Source organism: Durotheca rogersii (assembly GCF_024521655.1).
Source record: "Durotheca rogersii strain YMJ 92031201 chromosome Unknown GGS23scaffold_6, whole genome shotgun sequence".
NCBI classification, from domain to species: domain Eukaryota; kingdom Fungi; phylum Ascomycota; class Sordariomycetes; order Xylariales; family Xylariaceae; genus Durotheca; species Durotheca rogersii.
In genome coordinates, this window is record NW_026251237.1 from 1603638 (window position 1) to 1626027 (window position 22390).

The 22390-nt window shown below is 58.1% G+C and overlaps 7 protein-coding genes across 7 annotated transcripts; 2 read left to right on the forward strand and 5 right to left on the reverse strand.

The window, feature by feature from the left end:
- Window positions 1–931: 931 nt before the first annotated feature.
- Window positions 932–3191, reverse strand: GGS23DRAFT_466593 (uncharacterized protein). The gene is made up of 2 exons (XM_051514173.1): window positions 2701–3191; window positions 932–2604 (listed from the first exon to the last, which is right to left on the reverse strand). Exons 1-2 carry the CDS (start codon window positions 2926–2928, stop codon window positions 1216–1218), a joined length of 1617 nt encoding a protein of 538 aa, XP_051373566.1. The 5' UTR covers window positions 2929–3191; the 3' UTR covers window positions 932–1215.
- A 2305-nt stretch (window positions 3192–5496) lies between these two features.
- Window positions 5497–7224, reverse strand: GGS23DRAFT_466590 (alpha/beta-hydrolase). Its single transcript, XM_051514172.1, has 2 exons — window positions 6660–7224; window positions 5497–6595 (listed from the first exon to the last, which is right to left on the reverse strand). Exons 1-2 carry the CDS (start codon window positions 7087–7089, stop codon window positions 5877–5879), a joined length of 1149 nt encoding a protein of 382 aa, XP_051373567.1. The 5' UTR covers window positions 7090–7224; the 3' UTR covers window positions 5497–5876.
- Window positions 7225–7996: 772 nt separating this feature from the next.
- Window positions 7997–10075, forward strand: GGS23DRAFT_562170 (protein phosphatases PP1 regulatory subunit sds22). The gene is made up of 4 exons (XM_051515996.1): window positions 7997–8047; window positions 8197–8796; window positions 8874–9752; window positions 9815–10075. Exons 2-4 carry the CDS (start codon window positions 8550–8552, stop codon window positions 9832–9834), a joined length of 1146 nt encoding a protein of 381 aa, XP_051373568.1. The 5' UTR covers window positions 7997–8047; window positions 8197–8549; the 3' UTR covers window positions 9835–10075.
- A 385-nt stretch (window positions 10076–10460) lies between these two features.
- On the reverse strand, window positions 10461–11911 carry GGS23DRAFT_595552 (Aldo/keto reductase; the record flags this gene model as incomplete). The annotated part of the gene is made up of 3 exons (XM_051518331.1): window positions 10461–10496; window positions 10603–11393; window positions 11770–11911. 3 exons carry the CDS (start codon window positions 11909–11911, stop codon window positions 10461–10463), a joined length of 969 nt encoding a protein of 322 aa, XP_051373569.1.
- A 2262-nt stretch (window positions 11912–14173) lies between these two features.
- Window positions 14174–15509, reverse strand: GGS23DRAFT_466844 (uncharacterized protein). Its single transcript, XM_051514177.1, has one exon. It carries the CDS (start codon window positions 15262–15264, stop codon window positions 14278–14280), a length of 987 nt encoding a protein of 328 aa, XP_051373570.1. The 5' UTR covers window positions 15265–15509; the 3' UTR covers window positions 14174–14277.
- Window positions 15510–17792: 2283 nt separating this feature from the next.
- Window positions 17793–19608, forward strand: GGS23DRAFT_466828 (glycoside hydrolase family 18 protein). The gene is made up of 5 exons (XM_051514176.1): window positions 17793–18317; window positions 18390–18613; window positions 18681–18706; window positions 18784–19172; window positions 19284–19608. The coding sequence occupies exons 1-5, from the start codon at window positions 17945–17947 to the stop codon at window positions 19358–19360; spliced, it is 1089 nt and encodes a 362-aa protein (XP_051373571.1). The 5' UTR covers window positions 17793–17944; the 3' UTR covers window positions 19361–19608.
- On the reverse strand, window positions 19609–22390 carry GGS23DRAFT_466820 (Noc2p family protein). The gene has a single exon (XM_051514175.1). The coding sequence runs from the start codon at window positions 22253–22255 to the stop codon at window positions 19856–19858; it is 2400 nt and encodes a 799-aa protein (XP_051373572.1). The 5' UTR covers window positions 22256–22390; the 3' UTR covers window positions 19609–19855.

Consider the following 22390-nt stretch of genomic DNA (forward strand, 5'->3'; position numbering starts at 1 on the left):
ACTGAAGGCGTATAAATCGCCGTCTGCTGCGTTTTGTGAAGAGGATGCCTTGCGTCGGGATGAGGGGGGAGTCTGCCTTGCGTTTGCGGAAAGGGGGCGCGGTTTTATAGCGGTATAATAAAATAGAACAGTGGGAGGGGGGGTGGCGGCATGATTCACGGTGTTTTCGTCCCTGCCAAACTCAGGTAGTTCTTCATAACTTGTTAACTCGAGTTGTGATTTCTTGTACAGATCATCTTAGGCCCATGATACATCAGGTCTGTTGTTGAGTGACGAGGGGGGTGTAACCCTCCTGGCCTTCTCTCGACTACATGTTCACTACCTCTCCACACTTCCCTACCGAGTCCCGATATCCTGTTGGTCCACTTTCGCCCCTATTCCAGGCCCATCGTTTCAGTGTACCAAGCGGCTTTGCTGAAGCTTCCGATACAGCTCGAAGTGGAGAGGATGAGAAATTTAGCAGATATCTCTCCATCGCCGTAGTGGTTTCGCACTGTCAGTCGTTATCGTTTTATATTGGTGTAGGCATGCGGATGTCTTTCTCACGACCTCTATTTTGGTATACTGATAGCTCAAGATTGTTTGCCCCGTGGCGACGAGCGTCTAGGGTAAATAGGGGTCACGCTATGTCCTGCATGCTACTTTGAGGCCATTAGCCGCTGCTCAGGAGCCATGGCGATGCCACTCTCCGGCAAGCACGGATGGGAAGACCAGTCGTGTTGGCTAGCAGGTGCTGTATATTACTCATAAACATGCCGTGTGCCAATACCGCCGATACAACGTATCTGCATCGATTTTCGTCTGGACCTCCTGGGCGAGAGGTCTGATCCTCGAATATTAATTCTGTCTTAGCACCGTCGTGGATATATATAACAGTACCCGGCTTGTCTTGCGCCCGTATGAAATGCCAACCAGCCGACGCTCATCATCAGATCCGCGTGTAGACTGGTGTGGGTGACCATACGAAATATCACCCAAACGATGCTGGCGCCTATGCTGAGTTCGTTACATAATAAATCTTATATCCGTCTAATGAAAGACTGCACCAGGAGAAGTGTCGTTATAGACGAAGCCAACGTTCTGCACATGATGGCATGGGAAGATAGATAGGTATATTTACGAACGCAATCCAGACATTGACTCAGAAGTAAGTCCCCTACTCACTCTTAGAATAGGGGTTATCGATCCATACTCGCGACCCCCGAAACCGACTCGTCAGAACCCCTTCGCCTTCTCAGCCTGTAGCCTTCGGACGTTCTCGTCGTGCTGGGAAAAGTATCGGTATTCGGCGTCGAGTGCCTCCTGAACCTGGCCCCAGAGCCCGTGCTGCAGCGTGCCGGAAAACCAATAATTCCCGGCGGCATCCTTACCGACGATAGGAAACGAGTTGCGCGTGGGCAGCTGGCGGTTGACGAGGCCGTTGGGCTGGATGTACGTTGGCCGCCCGGGTCGGTACTCGGGGGGGCGGGGCGTGGTAGCATCATCGTCGCCGCCGCCGTTGTTATTGTTATCGCCGTCGGAAGCCGAACCGGGACGGGCCACCAGCGCCGCCGAGAAGTCCGTCTCGAAGAACTTGGCCTTGCTCCAGTTGGAGATCATGACGGGCGTCATCTTGGTGTTGCCGAACACCGGGGCGCGGCCTTGCCGTAGCGCCGCCCTCTCTATGGCAGCGTGGGCCTCGACCTGGTCTCGCGTGCCCTGCTCGGAGATAGACCGCCGCACCACCGCCGCCGTGTAGCCGAGTGGCTGCGCGAACAGGTCTCGCATCGACAGGAAGGCGTAGACGCTACCCACGGCATTCCCTACGTATGCGCTTGTGGGTGGGAGGAGGTCCTTAGCGAGTGCCGAGCGCAGCCCGAACGCGTTCATGATCGACACCGTCTGGTCCACGTGCCGCAGGTGCACCAGAGCGAGCCGGGTGATCCAGCCTGAGAGTATGTCACCCTCACTGATGAACGGCCGCAATTTCTTGTCGTCATTTGCGCACTGGGCGGCTGGGGCGGAGAGATCATCGCGCGCGCTTTCGAATAGGATATTCGCATGCCGTGCTGGCACGCACACCATGCGCGTCTCCTCGCCACCCCACCAGAAGATGGTGGCCCATATGTACGAGAGCACGAATAGCAGGGATTGAACGGGCGACAGATGGCGATGGGCTAGCACGTATGGTTCCTTTGGATTCGCGCCGAGGCTCTCGAGCGGGTCACGATAGACACCGTGGAGAGGCTTCACATCGTCCTCCCTCCCCTCGAGCGTGGCAGTCCAGGCAGCTAAGAGCTCCTTGCGGCCGATAGCGTCGAGCAAAGTATGCGGCCACGACAGGGTGACGATCGTGGCGTCAGTAAAGGACACGATGTGCAGGCTCAGCTGCGGCGCGTCCGTGGTCAGATAGTCGAGGATCGTCTGAGGTGCACCCCAGCGGCGCAACAGAGGCCCGAATTCGCTCGGATCGTCTAGGACCGTCGGTTTCGCTGTCGGTCGGGGTAGGCGGCTAGCAAGAGGATGACTCGCGATGCCGACATCGTGCGTCGAGTGTGAGTAAGCAAATGCCGGTCGATTCTCACTGAAGGCTTCCGGGACGTGGTATTCGAGTTTGCCGTTACTCTACGAGCATCCTTTAGTTCGCGAGACCCAGAAAAATTAAACACCCTCGAAGCTTCGATAGGCCTTCGACAAGGTGTGGGCAGGGGTGATTCGTACGTTGAGCCTCAACCGCGCGCCGAGCTTGCGCCAGTCACGTCGGCTAAGGAGCTTCTCTAGCGATGTGCGCAGCTTATCAGCGTCTAGGACATCATCGAATCGCATAGTAAACTCGACGATGACGGATCTGTTGACCGGGGTATCGTCGTAAAAGTGCAGTGGGATGACCGTATCTGACGGTATGGTCATCGGCGTCTTAATCTTTTCCTTGCCGAGCAGGTTCCCCATCTTGAACCAATATTCCGGTCCGAGGACAAGGCGAGCAACAGTGGCTCTGTCCAGGTTAATCGCTCCTAGAACCTGGGTCGCCTACGGTTCTAATAAGGGGATAGGAGCCATCTGTGCACCGGGATGCCAGGATAGTTGCCACGCGTACGCGCACAGGTTTTGACGCCGTCGCTGGTCACCCGAGATAGAGAACTGCAGGCTATTCCCCAGCGATCTTCATCACGTTCGGCCTTTTGGCCCACAGGGATATATATATGGGGCAGCAGACAATCTCGTCAGTAGCAACGTAACATGCTCGTCTGTGTGCTGCACAAGCGGGAAGCAGACAACACTATTAAACGAGGACCGTACCGGAGTCACTATTGGCTTGCTCGCCCGTACTGGAAAGGATGCACACTCATATTACGGAGTTGCATAGCTACCTACATGAGGGAAAAAAGGATTTCGGGGCGGAACGCCTCATTCTTGGTTTACAGAGAGTATTATACCTTTGCCTGGGTATACCTTTGCCCGGGAGTCTTGTCCTTCTAACCCCTTTCGTGAGATAATGGAACCGTGCTGGCAAGGATCGCGGTATGGTTTGCGTAATCAGGACCTGTTGGCAGCACTGATCAGCACGGCGCTACCAACGGGAAAACGCCGTGATACGGTAACACATACCATATGATAGTGGTATTGTGGTGAGACGAGGGGGGATATTGGGCTCCGGTGAGCAGCAGCCTACACGCTGTAGGTTTGTAAGAGTGCATGTTGGCGTGAAAACAAACAGAGGCCCCAGCCCTCCTCCCGTCCGGTTGCCGACTGAACACCGATTACACATTCATAATTGAGAGTCTAGATAGAGATGGTCAGATGCCCCCCCCCAAGACGTGTCTGTCGAAGGAGAGAGAGGCGTCCTTGAACATTATTGGCTATGTAATCTGCCACCGGAGCTGTGTGGGGGAGGGAGAGGCGGCATGTTCGGGTTCTCTCGACGGCGACGACGACCTGCCGTACGAGGGTATAAATACACATACACACATGCATGTATATGATGGACCTTCCCCTGTTCCGGAAAGCGAGGCAGGGATCTTCGAAGACCTCCAGGGACCTCAAAAGCTAGAGAACTAAGGTTATCCCGTCAGATCTTCATTTACTTGAGAATCATCTCAAGGGGGGGAACAGGGGGTCGTATCAGGTTTGTGGTGGGAGGGTGGTCATGCAGGGCGCAATATACCAGGCGAGCAGATAACCCGCATTTACATACGGCTGTATGAGTGTTGCCCTGAGGCAGCCCTAGACATTTCTTCTGATATCGTTCTCGTTGTCGAATGCAGCGCCGGAACGACGAACATGTTGTCAATGATGCAGCATTATCGGGTCGGACGTATCGCGCAACCGCGAGGTCCTGGGAAGGATTTGATGAGATATGACACTGTTAGAAAAAGCACTGCCGTAGATTACTTCCCGATCTGAGATCCTCCAGAATTACCCTTTAGCCGGAGTTGCCAAAGCTGGTTCCCACCACATTCGACACCGGCTAGCATGATTGCGTCAACACTCTCCTCCGGAGACTCGCCGACGTTGAGTCTCTGTGTCGTAATTCACTAAGCAAATATGTAGCTCGGAAAGAAGTGTGATGCGCTGCTCCGCGTGTCGCTTGAGTATTTCACCCCCCTTCGCCCTCCCCTTAAGTCTGTCCGCGTAAATCGTTACTAAAGTAGGGCGATAGGTGGTCTGCTGAGGCGGGGGACCTTCGTCATAGTCGAAAGCGCGCCCATCTACGACGCGAAGCCATCCGAAACATGGCAATGAGTGTTGCGGAAGCTGATCTCCGGGGGTCCCAGTAGGCGTTCCTCCGTCGCGTGCGTGGCCGATAGCTTGAGGGGCGTCTGCCCCGTGGCCAGGCTGGCACGGGGGATTGGTAAGAGGCCCCCGATCAGAATTCGATGCGGCGCCACAGCTGGGCGTTCTGTGATATGGGTAGTTCCAGTCCACGAGACTGCCCATGATCTACAACATGGCTCACACGCGTGCCCGGACGAGTTTGGGTGCCCGCGGCTTCATCGTCAGTTAGATAATGTGTTGTAGCCCCGGGCTACAGGTAGCCTCATCAGACAGGCCGTTCGACTGCCACCATGATTCAGGTGGAAAGAATTTATGGGCGGCTGGTTTTGATTATATTGCCATGCGAGGCAGGTTTCCCGCCTTGCAACCGAGCCGTCTCTCCTTAGCTCCCTATTCTCTTCATTCTCTCATGGTACGTGCTCGACGTAGGCATAACTACTTTATGTGCCGAGAGACGTCAGTACCGAGTTATACTCCTCTAGCTAATGCTTCACGAAGTGAAAGCGGAAACCCCCTGCTGTCGGATCTTTCTCGAATGGAACTCTGCTGCGAAATGCGATAGAACGTTGCTTAGCTTTATGGGATTGACACCCACTTTTCCCACGACGGGCCTTTTTCTATCATATGTGCCACCTACCCACCGGTTTATCAGGCCGCAGCCACGTCAAATTCAGGGTCGTGATCTTCTCTGACCCCTTGCTGTTGACCACGTAGTTGATGGCAACGGTCAAGGATTCTACCACTCAGAATCAATCATCGAGTTGACCTGGACGACCACGTACTTCAGGCTACCGGGTAGGTCAAGGTCCTCGGTATAAACGTCCGAACTTATGGACTACGATAGAACCGTGAGCGAAGAGATAGCCTCTTAATCGAGATCATCGGTCCAAGTTCCTATCCCACCGGGATTGGCGGTTTGTCACATAGCTTAGTGCTAATGTGTTAGGTTCTAGTCCCGAAGATCAGGTCAGATCGACGAATTTGAAGGGGAAGCATAGGCTAATTTCGCGCCCGTCCATCCCAAAGTCGTTGCACATCTCGGATTGCCGATTCAACTCCCCAGGCATAGTATTAATGTTACAGGCATCGGAGCAGGAGCGGGGCCGGGCAGGTTCGGCACACTAGAGGCGAATTCTGCGTGATAGGAACTCGGAGACGGCCTTTCTGCCTTCACTTCGAAACATCGCATCGTTATGAAAAGCTCCGGCAACGGCCTTTCTCGTCACGGGAAGTTGGACATCTAAGCATCGGTCATACAGCCTTTGGCTAAGCTCTAGAGGGACAAGCTCGTCCTTCGCCGCCTCCACGATGAGCACCTCCGGCGCCGACGTTGGGGTCCTATGCTTCTGGGAGATGATGCCCAGGTTCGTCCAGCTATCGAGGTGATTTCGCAGGAAAGGCCAGAGGTGCCGGTACGGTAGCCACTTTTGCGGATAGAGTACTTGTAGCATGGCGCGAATTGACGTAAAGGGTGTCTCCAGAATCAAAGAATCCAGGCACAGATTTGCGGGCATCGGAGCCTTGGCGGCCAGATTGGTAGCTACGCCCGCCCCGATGCTCTGGCCCCAAAGGACGAGCTTGGCCGGCGGATTCGTTTTGCGAGGTCCCTTATCGTGAGAATTATTGTGTAGCTGAGAAATCCACCGAAGAGCGGCAGCGGCATCCATTGTCAGACCATTTTCGGAAGGGCGACCTCGCGAAGTCCAATAGCCTCTATAGCTCAGGCATACCATAGTACATCGAGCGTTGCTAGCGGCACCCTCCTTTGGAGAGATCCTCTTCAACCTGCACAACGCGGAAGAGAGGTCGGGTAGGCGCGGCGGGATCGACGAGGCATTTCCTACCGACAAGCGTAAGTTCACCGGGCCACATCACTCGGGGGGGAAGAGTGTTGCGAGGCGGACCCTGAAAATAGAGGATATATAACGCAATGTCTGGCAGCGCAGCTGGTGCAGAAGAGCCGAGGTCCACGTCGGTAACACATAAGGCAAGATCTGTACCATCGGCGGCGCGTACTCGTTCCTCACGCCACTGAATGCCGCCGCACCGGCTGGCGTAGTCTCGAATCTTCTCCTGCCGCGCATTTGGTGGCAGGCCAGGCATGTATATCATCTTATTCTGGAAGATGACCATCAAGAAGCACTTCCAGGTCCATAGCGATACGAATAGGCCGCCGAAGACGACCGGGGCTAGCATCAGGCCCTCGACGTGGTACCGCCTCACGCTGCAGGCTAGCGTGTCGACGCGGGATGTCGTGGAGGACGGTGATGGGATAGCGGCTAGCCTGGAGATCCTGCGAATGGACGGTCCGAGGAGGCCGCGAGGGAGCGGCATGGTGATTCGGGGACCTCGAGACCATGGCTGAAAGGGCCGTATGCAGGGTGAAGGAGCGCAAAGTCTGGGAGTGGAGGGCCGATCAAGAGGGCATTTTGTCGACACTAAGTGGCCGACGGGCGCTGCACCAGGGCGGAAGAGGGGAAGACGACGGAAGATGGAGTTGAGGTATGGGTATGACCCTGCCAACCCCGGTTCCGTAGGTATGTAGGATCGTAGTATCGGGCGTCTCGACCGCGCAAGGTAGGAGGTCGGCGAGGCAAGTTGGCGATGCTGGTATCTGAGATGACTGCAACGCTTGATGGTGGGAAGTACACGACGCACCTGACAGAGGGAAAACCCCAACTCTTCGATCCCGTGATTCCCGCACGCGGCCACCCACCGGCTTGCGCTGCCTGCCCCCTAGGTACCTTACCTACCTCTTAGCATGGCCTTTGGTACCTTGAACGGGCAGCTTGGGCAGCTTCTAATTAACCCTACTAATTGACGGGTCCCCCCAATAACCGCCTGCTTTAGGTACCTGCCTGCCTAATGTATGTACTTGAGGCACCTCAGGCAAGGCCCTATAATCCTGACGGAGACGCGATGTCATCGAACCCAAGGCCCTTGCAGTACGGTACCTGCACGTGGATGTACTGCTGCGGCGGCGCCGCGCTACAGCGGACTGGCCGTAAGGTGCTGGCTACCGATTCCATCTCATTTCGGTACCTGTCGTGTTTCCGCATTCGCCTTGCCGGGCTCGCCCAGGCTCAGGTACCTTCGGTGGGGCACGCCCGTGGTCCACTCCACGCTGCTCAGGGGGGCGGGAGAAACACAGGTAGGCAGGTAGGTACCTTATGTACTGAGCATGCCCTATGCTCAGCAGGTACCTCTGGTCCTTAGGCGGGTGGCTACCTGCCGTGAAACATGATATACCACGCGCACCCTACAGGTACCTAACCTTAGGTACAAAGGTAAGGTAAGTACAGTGTTATTATGTGGCGGGCAGGTACCCTAAGGTAGGCAGTTGAGTACCTGAAACCCTTGGTGGCAGTGGTAGAAGTACCTGTAGACGTGCTGCCAGCGACCCCCTTCTGGACGGACTGACGCTTATACTGCCTCCTATAGGAGCCCGGTGGAGATTTGCTAGGTACCTACATAGGTACCTAGGTAATTAGAAACGTCATGGGATCATCGATATCGGAGGTGCGGTACGGTGTATGCTGTGTACCTGCGCGTGCTTCGCAGGTACCGAATCGATTTCCTGCCTCTACCGCTCTGCCTTGCCTAGTCGAGAACCTGCCGAACTCAACTCGTTCCATCTCTCGATCCCCGTGTGCGCTCCAGTCCCCCAATCTTCTTACCTGCAACTTTTCTCTCGTCGCCGCCAATCCCGCCCTTCTTTGCTCGCCGACCATCCTCAACACTGCCGCCGACGCTGACGCCACCAATACACCACCCTACGCCCCCGCCGCTGCACAATGCCTGGCCAACTCAACGGCGACGCAGGCCGCGAGTCTCCTTCGCACCACATAGAAGTCCTCGAGGAGGCTTCATCCGAGCGGGAAGACCACCAACATAGTCCCGGTCTGCGGGATAGCAAGGGATGGGACGGCAAGCTACGAATTGACCGCACCGCCCTGATCCAGAACCCCGAGGCTCTCTCCGACCCCGAGTATTCGGACGATGAGAATGTGCTTGCGGGCCAGGAAATTGATGCTGACGAAGGTAGGTTCTCCCTAAATCTCCTTGCGTTCTGCCAGCGTGCTCGCTAGTGATGAAGCCTAGTACTAACCCTCCTTTAGACCTCCTCGACGACGAAGACCCCGACAGCGACGACATCAGTCTCACCCACTCTCGGGTCACCTCCATCTCCGCCCTTCGATTAGATCGGTTCAAGAAGGTCGTGCGGCTATGTCTGCGCCAAAACCTCGTCCAGCACATCGATGGCCTCGCCAGTCTAGGGCCCACCCTAGAAGAGCTCGACCTCTATGACAACCTTATTTCACACGTCAGGGGCTTGGAGGACCTGACCAAGCTCACGATTCTTGACCTGAGCTTCAACAAGATCAAACACATTAAACACATCGACCACCTGACAGAACTGACGGATCTGTTTTTCGTGTCCAACAAGATCAGCGTAATCGATGGCCTCGCCACTCTGACGAAGCTCCGGCAACTCGAACTAGGGTCCAATAGAATACGGGAAATTAAAAATCTCGACTCCTTGACGAATCTGGAAGAGCTCTGGCTGGCCAAGAACAAGATCACCGAGCTCAAGGGTCTAGCCGGCCTACCGAAATTACGTCTCCTAAGCATACAGTCGAATCGGATCCGCGACCTTTCTCCTCTCCGCGAGGTCCCGCAACTGGAGGAGCTGTACATCTCGCACAATGCCTTGGAAAGCCTGGAGGGCTTGGACGGGAGCCCGAGCCTGAAAATCATTGACATTTCAAACAATACCATCCAGTGCCTCAAGGGCTTGGGCAACCTGAAAGAGATCGAGGAAATTTGGGCAAGCTACAACCAAATATCTGACATCGCAGACATCGAGCGGGAGTTAGCGGACAAGAAGAACCTAACGACGGTGTATTTCGAAGGAAATCCGGTACAGTTGAAGCAACCCGCCCTATATCGGAATAAGGTGCGGTTGGCTCTGCCGCAAGTGCAGCAGATCGACGCAAGTAAGTACCAAAATCGGTGCCCCGTCGCCTATATATATACAGCTAACACTCGGGGAAAATAGCCTTCGTGAAGTCGGTATGATCAATCTCCCCTTCACCCAGTTAGGATTCGTTCCACGCGGGCCCTATATATTGCATAGCACGGCGTTTGGGGTTCCTTACTGCGAACGGTAGACCCGATATCGGAAGACCGCGAGCTCTCTGATCGGACCGTCGGGTATCTGTGGGACAGAGGTAAAGCGTGTCACATACTACACCAGCTTCGAATTTGCAAGTAGGTAGCTGAGAGACGTTTCGCCTCATCAAGGGAGAAGGAATCAAATAGTGCTCGGCACTGTATTCGTTTCACAGATATCCATAAGCTCACGCAAAATGAGAAATATCCTCAGGTTCACATGGTATCTGTTCCTTCCACCGATGGTGATGTTGCGGTTACAAGTCGGAAAAGCCGATGGTGTATACGCCATTCTAACAAGATGCTCCCCGTGGTTGTAAAAAAAAAACGAATCACCCAGACTCTACAGTACTAGCCGCGGTGGCTGGTAGATATAATCCCTGCCCATGGTGACGAGAGGCGGTACTTTCTCCCCCCCCAAGCGTCGCGGCCTATCTTCGTCATTATACCCGGTCACGCCGGGTAGCATGGCACAGGACACAGACGGCCGAACCAGAATCCGGGACTCGGCAGCAGCAGCGCGACGACTTTGTCTAACCAAAGATCCACATCTTATCCGTGGAGAAGTACTATTCGTAAAAGTATAGATTAGCACGCAGCACTTCCCCAACCTTTCTCCTCGCCAGCTAATCCCGGGGGGGGAAGGGGGGCAGGGAGGTTGTATATGTGACTCACGTTCGAGGGCTGGTTGAAGCGGATGCCAGCGTCCTTAGCGGTGATGCTGTCGAGGTCGGCCTGGTCGAGGTCGAAGCCGGTGCTGTCGAGGTTCTGGAGCATGAGCTCGAGGCGGGTGGTCTTGGGGATGACGGCGAGGCCGCGCTGGGTGGCCCAGCGGAGGAGGATCTGGGCGGGCTGCTTGCCGTACTTGGCGGCGACGGCGCTGATGAGGGGGTCTTCGACGAGGGGCACGAGGGCCTCGGCGTGCTTGAAGCCGAACTCGAGGAAGGAGGCGGGGCCGAAGGAGGAGTAGGCGGTGACGGCGACGCCCTCGGCGCGGGCGAGCGCGAGCAGCTCGCGCTGGACGAGGTAGGGGTGGTGCTCGATCTGGAGCGCGGCGGGGGGCACCTTGGCGTAGCGGAGCACGTCGTAGAGCAGCTGGGCCTGGAAGTTGGACACGCCGATGGAGCGGGCGAGGCCCTTGCCGACGAGCGCCTCCATGGCGGCCCAGGTGACGTGCGTCGGCGTGCTCGACCGCACGATCTGGTCCTCGCCGTCGAAGTGCCACCCGGGCGGGTACCGCACCGCCGGGTCGACGTACTTGAGCGCGCCCGGGAAGTGGATCAGGTACAGGTCGAAGTACTCGAGCCCCCAGTCGGCCAGCGACCGCCGGCACGCCGGCTCCACCTGGTCGCCGTCCTGGAACACCGGCCACAGCTTCGACGTGATGAAGAGCTCCTCCCGCGTCACCAGGCCCTCCTTGATCGCGCGCGCCACGCCCTCGCCGCACTCCTTCTCGTTGCCGTAGTCTGGTGCCGCGGACTCACATATTAGCCACCCGGGACGCCATCACTGTCTATCTACGCCCCATATCTCTTGTTTTTCGCCATCGTCTATAAACCACCGAAGCGAGCCAGCCGCCAGCGTAGGACACCCAGGCCGGCGGTTGTGGCCAGGCCATGGTCGTTTCGGGTAGACTCGCGCTTGGCTCCGGCCGGTTCAACGAGGGGACGACAGGGGCCCCCTGAACGCAGCATTCGTCGGCGGGGTAATGAGATGCGAAGAGGGGCACACGCTGCTGGCTTGTTTTTTCCTCTTTCTCTGCTGCGTCATGTCGCCTTCTCGCGCCAGCCTCGAGATACCAGGGCAATAGAAGAGCAGAAGTGGACGGGTCTGGCTACTCACCGCAAGCTCCATCGAATAACCTATAACCGGCCTTGATGGCAGTGTAGACAGTGTCGGCGCAGATGGCGTTGTCGACCTTCCACAGGCCGAAGCCCACCTGGGGCATCTCGTAGCCGCTGCTCAGCTTGATGGTGGGACCCATGGTCGTCGACGACTTCGTAGCGATCCAACGGCGAGTACTACTGCTGCTGGCACAAGGGCTCGGGCGATATCTCGGTATCGCAGGGCGCTTCGGTGGCACGATGAAGCGACGGGAGAGTGAACGGAGGTGGAGAGGAGAGAGAGGGACAGAGAGTCGCATGGCCATCGGGGGGACGGCGGCTGGTGGAGGGAGCAAGTTTCTTTATACTTCTCTCCTCTCTTCCCCTTCCCACCACGAGAGCAACGAGGAGACGGAGTAAGCGACCCTGTTGTCAACCGGACATCGAAGTACCAGCAGAAGTGCCACCCGCGATCGTATTCCACATGTGGAGATAGGCGGCCTGTTAAAAAGGAGAAAAAGAAAAAAAAACCCTTTTCGCCGAAGTAGTCTACAAGACGACCGTAGCGATAATAATTCCGCGCTGGCCATTATCCCGCCGAGGACGCATCAGCAAGAGTATCGTGACCGAACTGATTGGCATGGGTAATAAGGTCTAGCACGCGGCGAGCAAAGCACTAAGACTTGCTCCCCTCACCCCCCGTCCCCCCTAGTCATGAGCCTCTCTTTCATTTGCTCGCCTAATAGAGAGGCCACCCCCTGGTACCAAGCTCAGGAGACATATCAGTCCCCAGTCCCCAGTCTCCGGCGGCGGCAGCTACTGGCGATCCCATATGCGCAGAGGGGGGGGCAGGAGGGGAAAGGGGGAAGGGGGGTTAAGGTGGATGAGAAAGGGAAGAGAAGGGCATGCTGGAGATGGGGGTTCGCAGGTTGAAAGTTGGAGACTCTCTGGGAAAAGAGAGCCGACAGCATGAAGGAGTAGACAGCGGAAGTCAACAGACGTCCACTCTCCCCTTATCCCCAACTCTCCGTCCCTCTCCCCCCTCTGCAGAAACTCAGATGGCCCGCTACGACGGGTCCCTGCTCCCTCTCGACGCTACCGTGGCTCTCTTGAGGAGAACGATTTCGCCGAGGCCCGAACCTTGGGGGGGAGGGGCGTCCCGCTGTTCGTGAGGAGTAGGCAGAGAGGTGAGGATGTCGAGGCATGCACATGCCAGGTACGGATTTAGGCTGAATTCCGATCGTGGGTTTTCGCACTTATAGCCAGTCCACAATAGGAGGAGTAAGGATCCACCGCGGCTAATTTGTTCTTATCTTCCCTTACTTACTACGCCTACCGTGACCTAGCTCCTGGTTCGCACCGCGTGGGCTTCACCCCACGCTTCCCGCCCCCTTCGCTGCCAGGCGAGGAGGTGGTATCTCTTATTCTCCCGCGGTGCGTGTTCGCACACATACACGTACGCTCCCCTTTCCCCCCTTTCCTTCCTTTCCGTCTCTCTCTCTTTGTATACGCACACTCGTTTCCCGTCCTGCCTTAGTCATACGATGTCGTCGCAAGCGAATCCTACGCCGTGCCGGGGGCAAGGGCCGGAGTCAGACTCTCTGCCTTCCGGGGCCAATGGCACGTCGACCCGCCCGCCGCTGATCTCTAGAAGATCTGGCTTGGCAGCGATCTCGTCTACGTGCCGCAGGAGAATAACTAGAATTCGTTGCGGCTCTCTCTCTCTCTCTCTCTCTGTCTCTTCCTCTCTATCGTAGTGCCCCCCCCTTTCCCCCTCCCCCCTTTCATACCTGCCAGGCGAATCGATCCTTCGGAAGCTGTTCCGAATTAGCGAGTGTCATATCCCTCTCTCACCGTCCGGTCTGGCCACCCGTGTGCCGGTGGGGAGGTCGGCCAAGAGGCGTCGTCGCTGGTCTTCCGGATAGCAGGATCGCTTTCCCCATTCGGCACTACTGCTCGGAGCCGTCGATACGGTGTTAAAAAGAGGAAAGGGGTGGGTCAGGGCTTGGAGGCTCTGACCGGGAAGCTGGCTATATCTCTGGGCACTAGAAAACGTTACCAATTGGTCATTACACCAATGCCGCCACGGTCAGCCATACAAGTATTCGATGAATAAGTAATAATGATGTTTGATCAAGACAGCAATTGTTTCACGATAGGTATCAAATAGATAAAGGGGAATATAATGGTGGCTTGATATTGCGCGTGCTTTTGTGCTGCATTGTTGGAGCATCCGAAGTGTGCACCAAACCACAATTAATATGAGATAAAACCGGTGCACACATGAATAGAAACATAAACACATCTCTTCTATGCCCATATGCAACTTAGAGTTAGGTATGCATTTATAACGAGATTTTCCATCGCAAAATACCTCCTCACAATCCCCTCTAGAGACGCCCTGCAACTATAAGTTTCCCCGGATTCGGACTTATTGCCCGGCCAGTTCGATAAAGTAGTTTCCCTCGACCAAAGACACCCGAGTATCCACGAATACACACGTACGGTCCCTATCCTAGCCGGCTCTCTACTCCGCGCTCCCCTTGTTCTTGCCCTTGCCCTTGCCCTTTCCCTTGCCCTTACCCTTTCCTTTGTCCTTCTTGCCGGCCCGCTCGTCCTCCTCCGGACTCTTCTCGCTCACGACGAGCCAGAAGGTGCTAGGGTCTAGTTCGAGGGCGGCGGGGCCATTCACCTCGAGCTCGGCGACATGGGGGCACAGGGCGGCGAGCTGCGCGGCGGCGCTCCCGTCCTTAGTAGTACCCGCGAGCTGCAGCAGCTGGCGGGCGGGCAGGCCGAGCAGGTGGGCGAGCTCTGCGGAGTCGAGGAGGCTAGCGTGGAGGCCGCGGGGGCGGAGCCACTTCTGGTTCGCGACGGCGACGTAGGCGACGGCGCGCTCGCGCGGGGTCTGGGGCTTGCGGGTGACGGCGTCGAGGGCGACGAAGGGGAGGGCGACGGCGGCGCCGGCCGCGTTCAGGGAGGCGGCGACGGGGAGGGCGATGGCGCCGCCGAGCACGCCGAGCGTGGCGCTGAGGTAGTCGCCCCTGCGCGCGCTGTCGCGGATCACCTGGCCGGTCGCGCGCGCGTGCGCCAGCGTCTCCTTGCCGAACCGCCGCGGCACGTCGCCCACCTGCCGCGCCGACTCCGCCGCGTGGCTCACCGCCTGCGCCGGCACCGTCGCCGCCAGGAACCCCGACAGCGTCCCCAGGAACGCCGCCCACGTCTCCGCCGTCACCCCGCGCCGCAGCAGCACCCCCCGCGGGTACGCGTCCAGGAACGGCGCCGTCGGCTCCGCCCACACCTGCGGGATCGCGACGGGGCGGCTCGCGCCTGGGGCGATGTCCGCGGCGGCCGCCGAGTACGACGGCGGCAGGTCGGTGTCGGAGGGGAAGTTGAAGGGGTCGGCCACGGACGGCCCCTCCGTCGGCAGGCCGGAGTTGTAGGACGAGGGGCCGGGTAGCTCCTCGTAGGCGGGGAGGGCTTCGCCGCGAGCTTCTTGCTCCTTTTTCGCAGCCATTTGTCAATCGACGCAGAGGATAGAGAGATAGGTAGCGTGTTTACTCATGGCAACCGACGACGAGTGTTTTTGTAGTAGAAGACGGCATCGCGAATGAGCCGATGGCATTGCTGCGCCATGGTGGTGGGGTACCTAAGGTAGGGCTGTGAGGCCTCAGGTCCGGTTGGGCGTGAGCAAGGAGACGGATCCTCCCTAAACGAAAGCGAGTGCGAGACTTGGCGAGAACCGGCCCGCTAACGCAGCGCAGCCACGCGAGATTACGTCGAATGCTCATCCTCGCACGCAGTCCATTCGATGTCTTTGGCATCCGGTAAATGCATTGCCTCGTCTGCAAGCAGTTATAGAAGCACTCGTGCCAATTTGGCCAGAAAAGCAGGCCTGTGGACTCGCGGGGGTACGAAAAGGCTGCATCTTGCGGTTCAACGCCCAGCGGAAACAGCCAGCAGAGGTCTAGGCAGTGGAATGGGTGGATGGGTAGGGATATCTGCGCATGAAATATGGCGGGATCGGGTTATATATGGAGTCTTTCTCTTTTTATACCCACCACTGCGGCACTTGTTCTATGGTAGGTAATCGAAGCCCAGATACGAATCCGAAGAAAAGAATCGTATCGCTTCCTGTCCACTGGCTACGACGACGTGTTCTGTTCATTGTCTCGAACCCGGCTGTGATGCTCCGGACGTTGCCAAAGCTGATTGATAATAGGAGGATATTTTTCGATTGCAATTTACGTAGTGGCCACGCAGTGACGATATCCTCTGCGGTGCAAGAGAGACTGTGGCACAATCAATCAATCGCCTACATAGGTGCCTATCTCCTGTAAATGAGAATTGTTATTTTTTTTTTCCGGCAAGGAAAACCGCCGCTACGTTTCCGAGGCGTCCTGATTGTCGGGAATATAGTAATACTTGCTGCAAGCCACGAGGTCGGCGGTGCCAAGTTGAAGCGGTTAGGTAGTTGAATGCGAGTGGTAGGTAACTAATATTCCGGTGGCTACACGGCAGTGAGACCGCTGAATCAACCCCATTCCAGCGAGGGAGTCCTTGGGAAGACATCTCAAGCCGCGAACTCCAGATTAGAAATCAGGAATGGGGGCGTAGCGTGGAATCTGACATCTGACTGTAGCCAAGAGTTCCCTATAGGTATAAGTAGGTAGGTACGTCGTGGCGTGCCGTCGAAACCACCGAGGCGTCCTCCCCGCCCGGCTTTGAGACATAGCCGTTGGCGTAAGTCGACCAGCAAATAGCGGTGGCTTGCGAGTGCCATCCGTGACATGGGATTAGGGGCCGCTGACTTGCTACTCCGGCTCCTTATCTACGGCGGCCTTGCAAGGTAGCACGTCGACGTGACCGTCCGACGAAGTGGTACCGACGATCACTGCCAAGCTGCGGCGCGAAGATGACCAGACAGGTATCATTCCGTCTCTGGCCTCGTCCCACACGGCGGCTCTCATTCGGCAGCATCGGCTCTTTTCCTGTCTCAGACCGCCACGCCCGGCTACGTAGGTAGCATCCGCCTGGGTCTCTTCTCTACCTCCCTCTCGGGACTCGCCTCCCCAACCCCCTGAGAATCTGGGGTAACGTCAATCGCGACTTGCCCCAAGAGGCAGTTCGCAGGAACGCGATCCACCTCACACCTCAGCTGTCGCACCACCCCCGGGCCTGGCTATCACAGGATGCGCGGAGGCCGGCATGGTGCCGCAGCCACTACGCGCCTTGTCTTTGGTCTTTGTATGGTGGGCGTAGGCAGCAGACTCGAGGGGGTGTGAACAGAGTAGAGACAGAGGAGGAGAGAGGAACGGGGAATTCTGCAAAGCGTAGAAAGACGCCTAGCCTAGCTGGCTACCTACCTTTGGAACTACCCAACCCGGGTAAGTAAGGGACTGTATCCATCCGACCCCTCGACTCGGCTGGGGCGTCGGGAGCGAGAACCCAGAGAATGGAGAAGTTCGAATTGACCGACAATGGAGGACTGACAATGGAGAATCAGGAGGTAGGTAGGTAGGTATTGCGTGGCATTGAGATGACTTGACTAATAGCCACGGTGACTCCCGCCTACCCGTGCCTGAGTGAGGCCGCTGCTAGGGATACGGGCGAACGAGAGCGGATGCCAACGGAGGGGGGGGCGTACAACGTCCGGGAGGGACGGGCGAGGGTGCGAGGCAGACGAGTACACGCAGGTGAGTACAGGCGGATGAATACACGCAGATGAGTACAGCTCCGAGTAGCTGAATGAATAGCAAAGCACAACTGTCCAACGCACTTTATTCCTTCTATACACCATATGAGAGACCCTCGTGGGGGGCGGACGAGAGCGTGACCAGCCCGTCAATGGAAGCCCGTGACTGGGTCGCCATTGAGCGAGCTGGCGCCTCATTTACTGTCGTGTGCCGGCTTCAATATGCCTGCTACGTCGATCGGGCACAATGCAGAGGCGCGGGAAAGGTCTCGACGTTGCACCCCCCCCCCCCTCTCCCGCCGCATTCCACCGCGCGGCCGAAAGGGCTGGCATATAAATACGCCCACGGCGTGCTGCAGGCTAAACCTGCTGGCCTCGTCAACGCCAGTTCTCGCTTCTCCCCGTACTTATCGTTACCCGCCCCGGCGAACACCATACGGAAAATACCCACCTACATCATCCTGGGCACGTCGAAGAGCTAGCAGTTCTGTCGACCGTCGAGATGCACGTCCCCCGAGCCGCCACGTCGGCTTGTGCCGCGGCCGCCGCGGCCACCGCGCACCGGTTCGTCATGTACTACGACCAGTGGCACGCGGCGTCTCCCACGAAAGGCCAGACGGCCGGAATAACCCACGTTGTGACCGCCTTCGCCGGCTCGACCCTCTTCACCTCGGACCCGCCGGGCTCGCCCACGCCCTTCGTGGACGTGGCAACCCTGCGCACCCAGTTCGACGACGGCGTCAAGGTCTGCATGGCCATCGGGGGGTGGGGAGACTCCGCCGGCTTCACCACCGGCCAGAAGACCGAAGAGTCGCGCAAGACCTACGCGAAGGGCGTCGCCGCCACCCTCGACCGGCTAGGATACGACTGCGTTGGTATGTAGCCGCTACCCTACTTGGCGCCTTGCTGCTGCCAGCCTGCTTACTTGCCCTCGTTCGTGCCTGTAGACGTCGATTGGGAGTATCCCGGCGGCAATGGCGAGGACTACAAGCAGAATCCAAACTCCGGCAAGACCGACGAGATCGCCAGCTACGCCCTGCTCCTTCAGGAGATCAAGGCCGCCATCGGTGACAAGGAGCTGTCCATTGCCGTCCCGGGACTAGAGAGGGATATGATAGCGTTTACCCCCGAACAGGTCCCTCTAATCGACGCCGCGGTCGATGCGATCAACGTGAGTTCGAGATTGCCGCCCGTCGAGCGCATCAAAAGTTCTGGAGGCTAACCAAAGTCCTAACTAGGTCATGACGTATGATCTGATGAATAGGTGAAGACCTCCCCCCCCCCCTCCTCTTAAAGCTCGTGAGCAGCAGAAGCCAGCGTGACTTGCTAACCCGTGTCTAGGCGTGACACGCAGACGAACCACCACACCTCGGTCGAGGGTTCGCTCGCGACGATCGACAAGTACCTGTCGCTGGGGATGACGGCGAGCAAGATGAACCTGGGCTTCGCCTTCTACGCCAAGTTCTTCAAGACGACGGGCGAGTGCTCGCAGCCGGTAGGCTGCGCCACCGCCGAGCTCGAGGACGCCAACGGCGGCGACACCGGCCAGTCGGGCGCCGTCACCTTCCGCGAGACCCCGCCCGTGCTCGCCAGCGGCATCCCCGACACCGAGAAGGGCGGCGTCTGGTACTGGGACCCGAGCACCAGCTACTTCTGGACCTGGGACTCTCCCCAGTTCATCGCCCAGAAGTTCGAGACCATCGTCAAGGCCCGCGGCCTCGGCGGCGTGAGTAAGTCATGCCTCTCTCTGGCTTTTTCTTCTCCCTCTCTCTCCTCTCCTATGTCTTGCACAATCGTAGTGGTGACAACGCTGACGTGCTTCTTCTCTTGCACTCGCAAAGTGGCGTGGAGCTTGGGCGAAGACTCGTCCGACTGGACCTATGTCAAAGCGCTCCAGGCCGGTCTGGCTACGCTCTAGGCCGTGTCCTCCGTGGCCCGGAACCAGCAGGGGCTCGTGTCTCCTGACGTAAGGAAGAGAGCTGTGAGATAGCTTTTCGTGTATATTACTTTGAGGCCGAGGCGCGTCTGTTACCCTGTCTCTCGTCCCTGTATGTATATAGTGTTCCCGTGACAAGCATGTATATCGACCTCCTCAGCCGAGAGCGGACAGTATGAGTGCTGTAGCGGGTAGTATCGGTTGACCCCCGTACGTTGAGGCGTAGGCTGCTAGGATAATGTCCTCAGTATCACCGTCTAAGCTAGGCTAAACTGGGTGCTGACAATCACCGGACGGCTCGCCGCTGTGCAGCAAATAAACCCTGATATAATCAAGCCTCCCGCAAGACTACATTAAACACAAGACCACGCCTGCCTCCTTTCGTACCTGTCCTATCCGTTGGGGTGCTGCGTTCCCGACCCACATTCTCCTCTCCACCTCCTTTGCACCCTTGTGCCTTATTCCGCCCTCGCTCGTTCACTCTTCTCCGTCGTCGTCCTCGTCGAAAGCGTCGTCATCGTTATCATCATCATCCTCTAAGCCCGCCACCTCCTCGTCGCTAGCACCCTCCTCATCCTCCTCAGCCCCGTCCATCTCGCCGGCCTTCTGCTCGCGGGCCTCGCGCTCGTCGTCGCGGCGCCTAGCGTCGTCGTCGCGGCGGGCGCGCTCGAGGGTCCGCGCGCGCTCGGCCGCCGCCTGGCGCTGCGCGACGACGTAGGCGCCAAGCGGCGTGCGCTCCCAGGCGAAGTCGCGCAGGAAGGCGTCGACTTGGGCGCGGTCGCGCGGCGCGAAGTCGACGGCGGCGCGGCGCGCCTCGATGAAGCGCGCGTTAGCCTCGAGCTTCTGGACGAGGAGCGCGAGCGCGGGGCGCAGCCTGCTGCCGCCGCCGGGGCCGGGCCCGCGCCGCGACTGCTTGAGCCAGCGCCGCAGCGCCACGACCACCGGCAGCGCGAGCTCTGGGAAGGCGATGTTCGTGGCCCACAGCGCGAAGTGCTCCGCGAGGAGCGCCGCGACCTGCTCGCCGGTACCGTCCTGGTACACGCGCGTGCGCAGGTACGCGCGCGGCGCCCGGCAGGCCACGGAGAAGTCGAGGGGCCGCAGCGTCGACGGCTTCGGGGCGCGGCGTAGTTCGGCCGAGGAGAGCACTTCGAGCAGCGCCGGCGCCAGCGGGATGTACGTGCCGGTGGCGCGCGCGACGCGCAGCAGCGACCGGACGATATGGAAGCGCAGCGGGAAGAAGGCGGCGGTCGGGACGAGGCGCATGGCGCCGAGCGCGACCTGGACCCAGGGGTATACGAGCAGGCGCAGGCGCGACTCGCGGCCGGCCTCGGCCTCGGTGAGCGGGGAGCAGTGCTCAGCGAGGACGCAGGACCAGAAGTCGAGCGAGTGGACGTACTGCCAGTTGTAGACGGCCTTGTAGGCTTCGTTCTGGTTGTGCACGATGCTGTTGCGCAGGTGGATGGCGAGCTGGCGGATGAAGGCGAAGGCGGTGGTGTAGCCAACGGTCTGGTCGAGGCCCCACAGCTCGGCGGCCGAGTTCTTCATGAGGTTGACGCCCTGGATCGTGTTGGCGTTGGTGACGCGCGACCCGGAGACGAGACCCTGGTAGGTGGCCTTGAGCACGGCCTCCCTCGCGCCCTTGTCGCCGACGACGACGAGTCGGCGGAAGACGAGGAAAGCAGTGATGCGGGTGGACTCGCTGCTCGTCGTCTGCGACCAGAAGCCGACGACGGTCTTAATGAGGTTCTTGAGCAGCTTCCGGAAGCTGAGCAGGTACGGGACGAGCGGGGTGAGGGCCGACAGCGTCAGCTTGAGCGTGGCGTCGTCGGACAGCGTGCCGAGCAGGTGTAGGATCGCGGACACGTAGGATTTCAGCAGCAGCGAGAGAGTCTTGAACTTCTTCGTATCTGTCGGGACCTGGACCTTGCCGTGCGCGGACTCCTTGATGGGTACGTGGTGCGAGATGACCTCGGGGATCTGCTTCAGCGCGACCACCAAAATGTCGTGGAAGACCTCCGGATTGGATATCTTGTACGGCTGCTTCCTGCCTTCTTCTTCTTCGTCTTCGTTCAAATGCGCCGCGGATCGGAACGCCAGGACAACCTGCCTCGCGGCCCTGAGAGAATAGGTCTTCGACATGGTTTCTTTCCACCGTGCCACCGTCGCCTGTGTCAACTCGTTCTCTTCTCTATCTTCCCCGTCTAGCTTCTCGGTCTTCCGCTGTGCCTTGTCCTTCTTCCGTTTCTTCTTGGGCTGGCTCTCCTCTTCCTCCTCCTCCTCCTCCTCCTCCTCCTCGCCGGCACTCAGCTCGTCAACTTCGGCCAGGTCGGCATCGTCGAATTCCAGCGCCTCGGGATCGTTCTCCTTCAGAAATTTGTAGAACTCAGGGTCGTCCTCCGCGAGCGCGTCCATAGCATCTTTGTTCATGCCAATGTCATCGCCTCCATCGCTGCCGAGATCTTCATCGTCGCTTGCTACGGGGGGACCTTCGGCAGATATGCCGAGGTCGCTGCCGTCCTCCGATGCGTTCTCGTCTTCGTCGGGTTCGTCGCGCTTGCGCTTCCCTAGCTTCTTAGACGACTTATTCTTGCCCGGCTGGGACTTCTCGATAATTTCGAACCCGCCGCCGAAGAATTCATCGACGGACATCGCATTCACGTTGACTGTTTTACTGGCCCCGTTGGCCCTGGCGGGTTTCCCAGCGTCTTCGCCGCCCTTGTAGAACTCGGCATCTTTCGCCTTCCTGCTCTGCTTCTTGGCCTGGATCTGCTGCCTCTGCTTTATCTTCGCGCCGGCTTTGCGATTGTCCAAGACGCCTTTTAGATGTTTTTGCTCGAACTTCTTGGTGGCCTTGAAATTCTTCTTTGCGCCCGCCATGATGAATATCGTCTGTAGAGATGCTACTCCGTGGGCGTGGGAATTGGTTGGGTCTGGGACGTTCAATCTCTTGTACTGTCACTTTTTTTTGGTCAAGCTTATCGCGGGGCACTTTTCCTTATCGCTGTTTAGCGC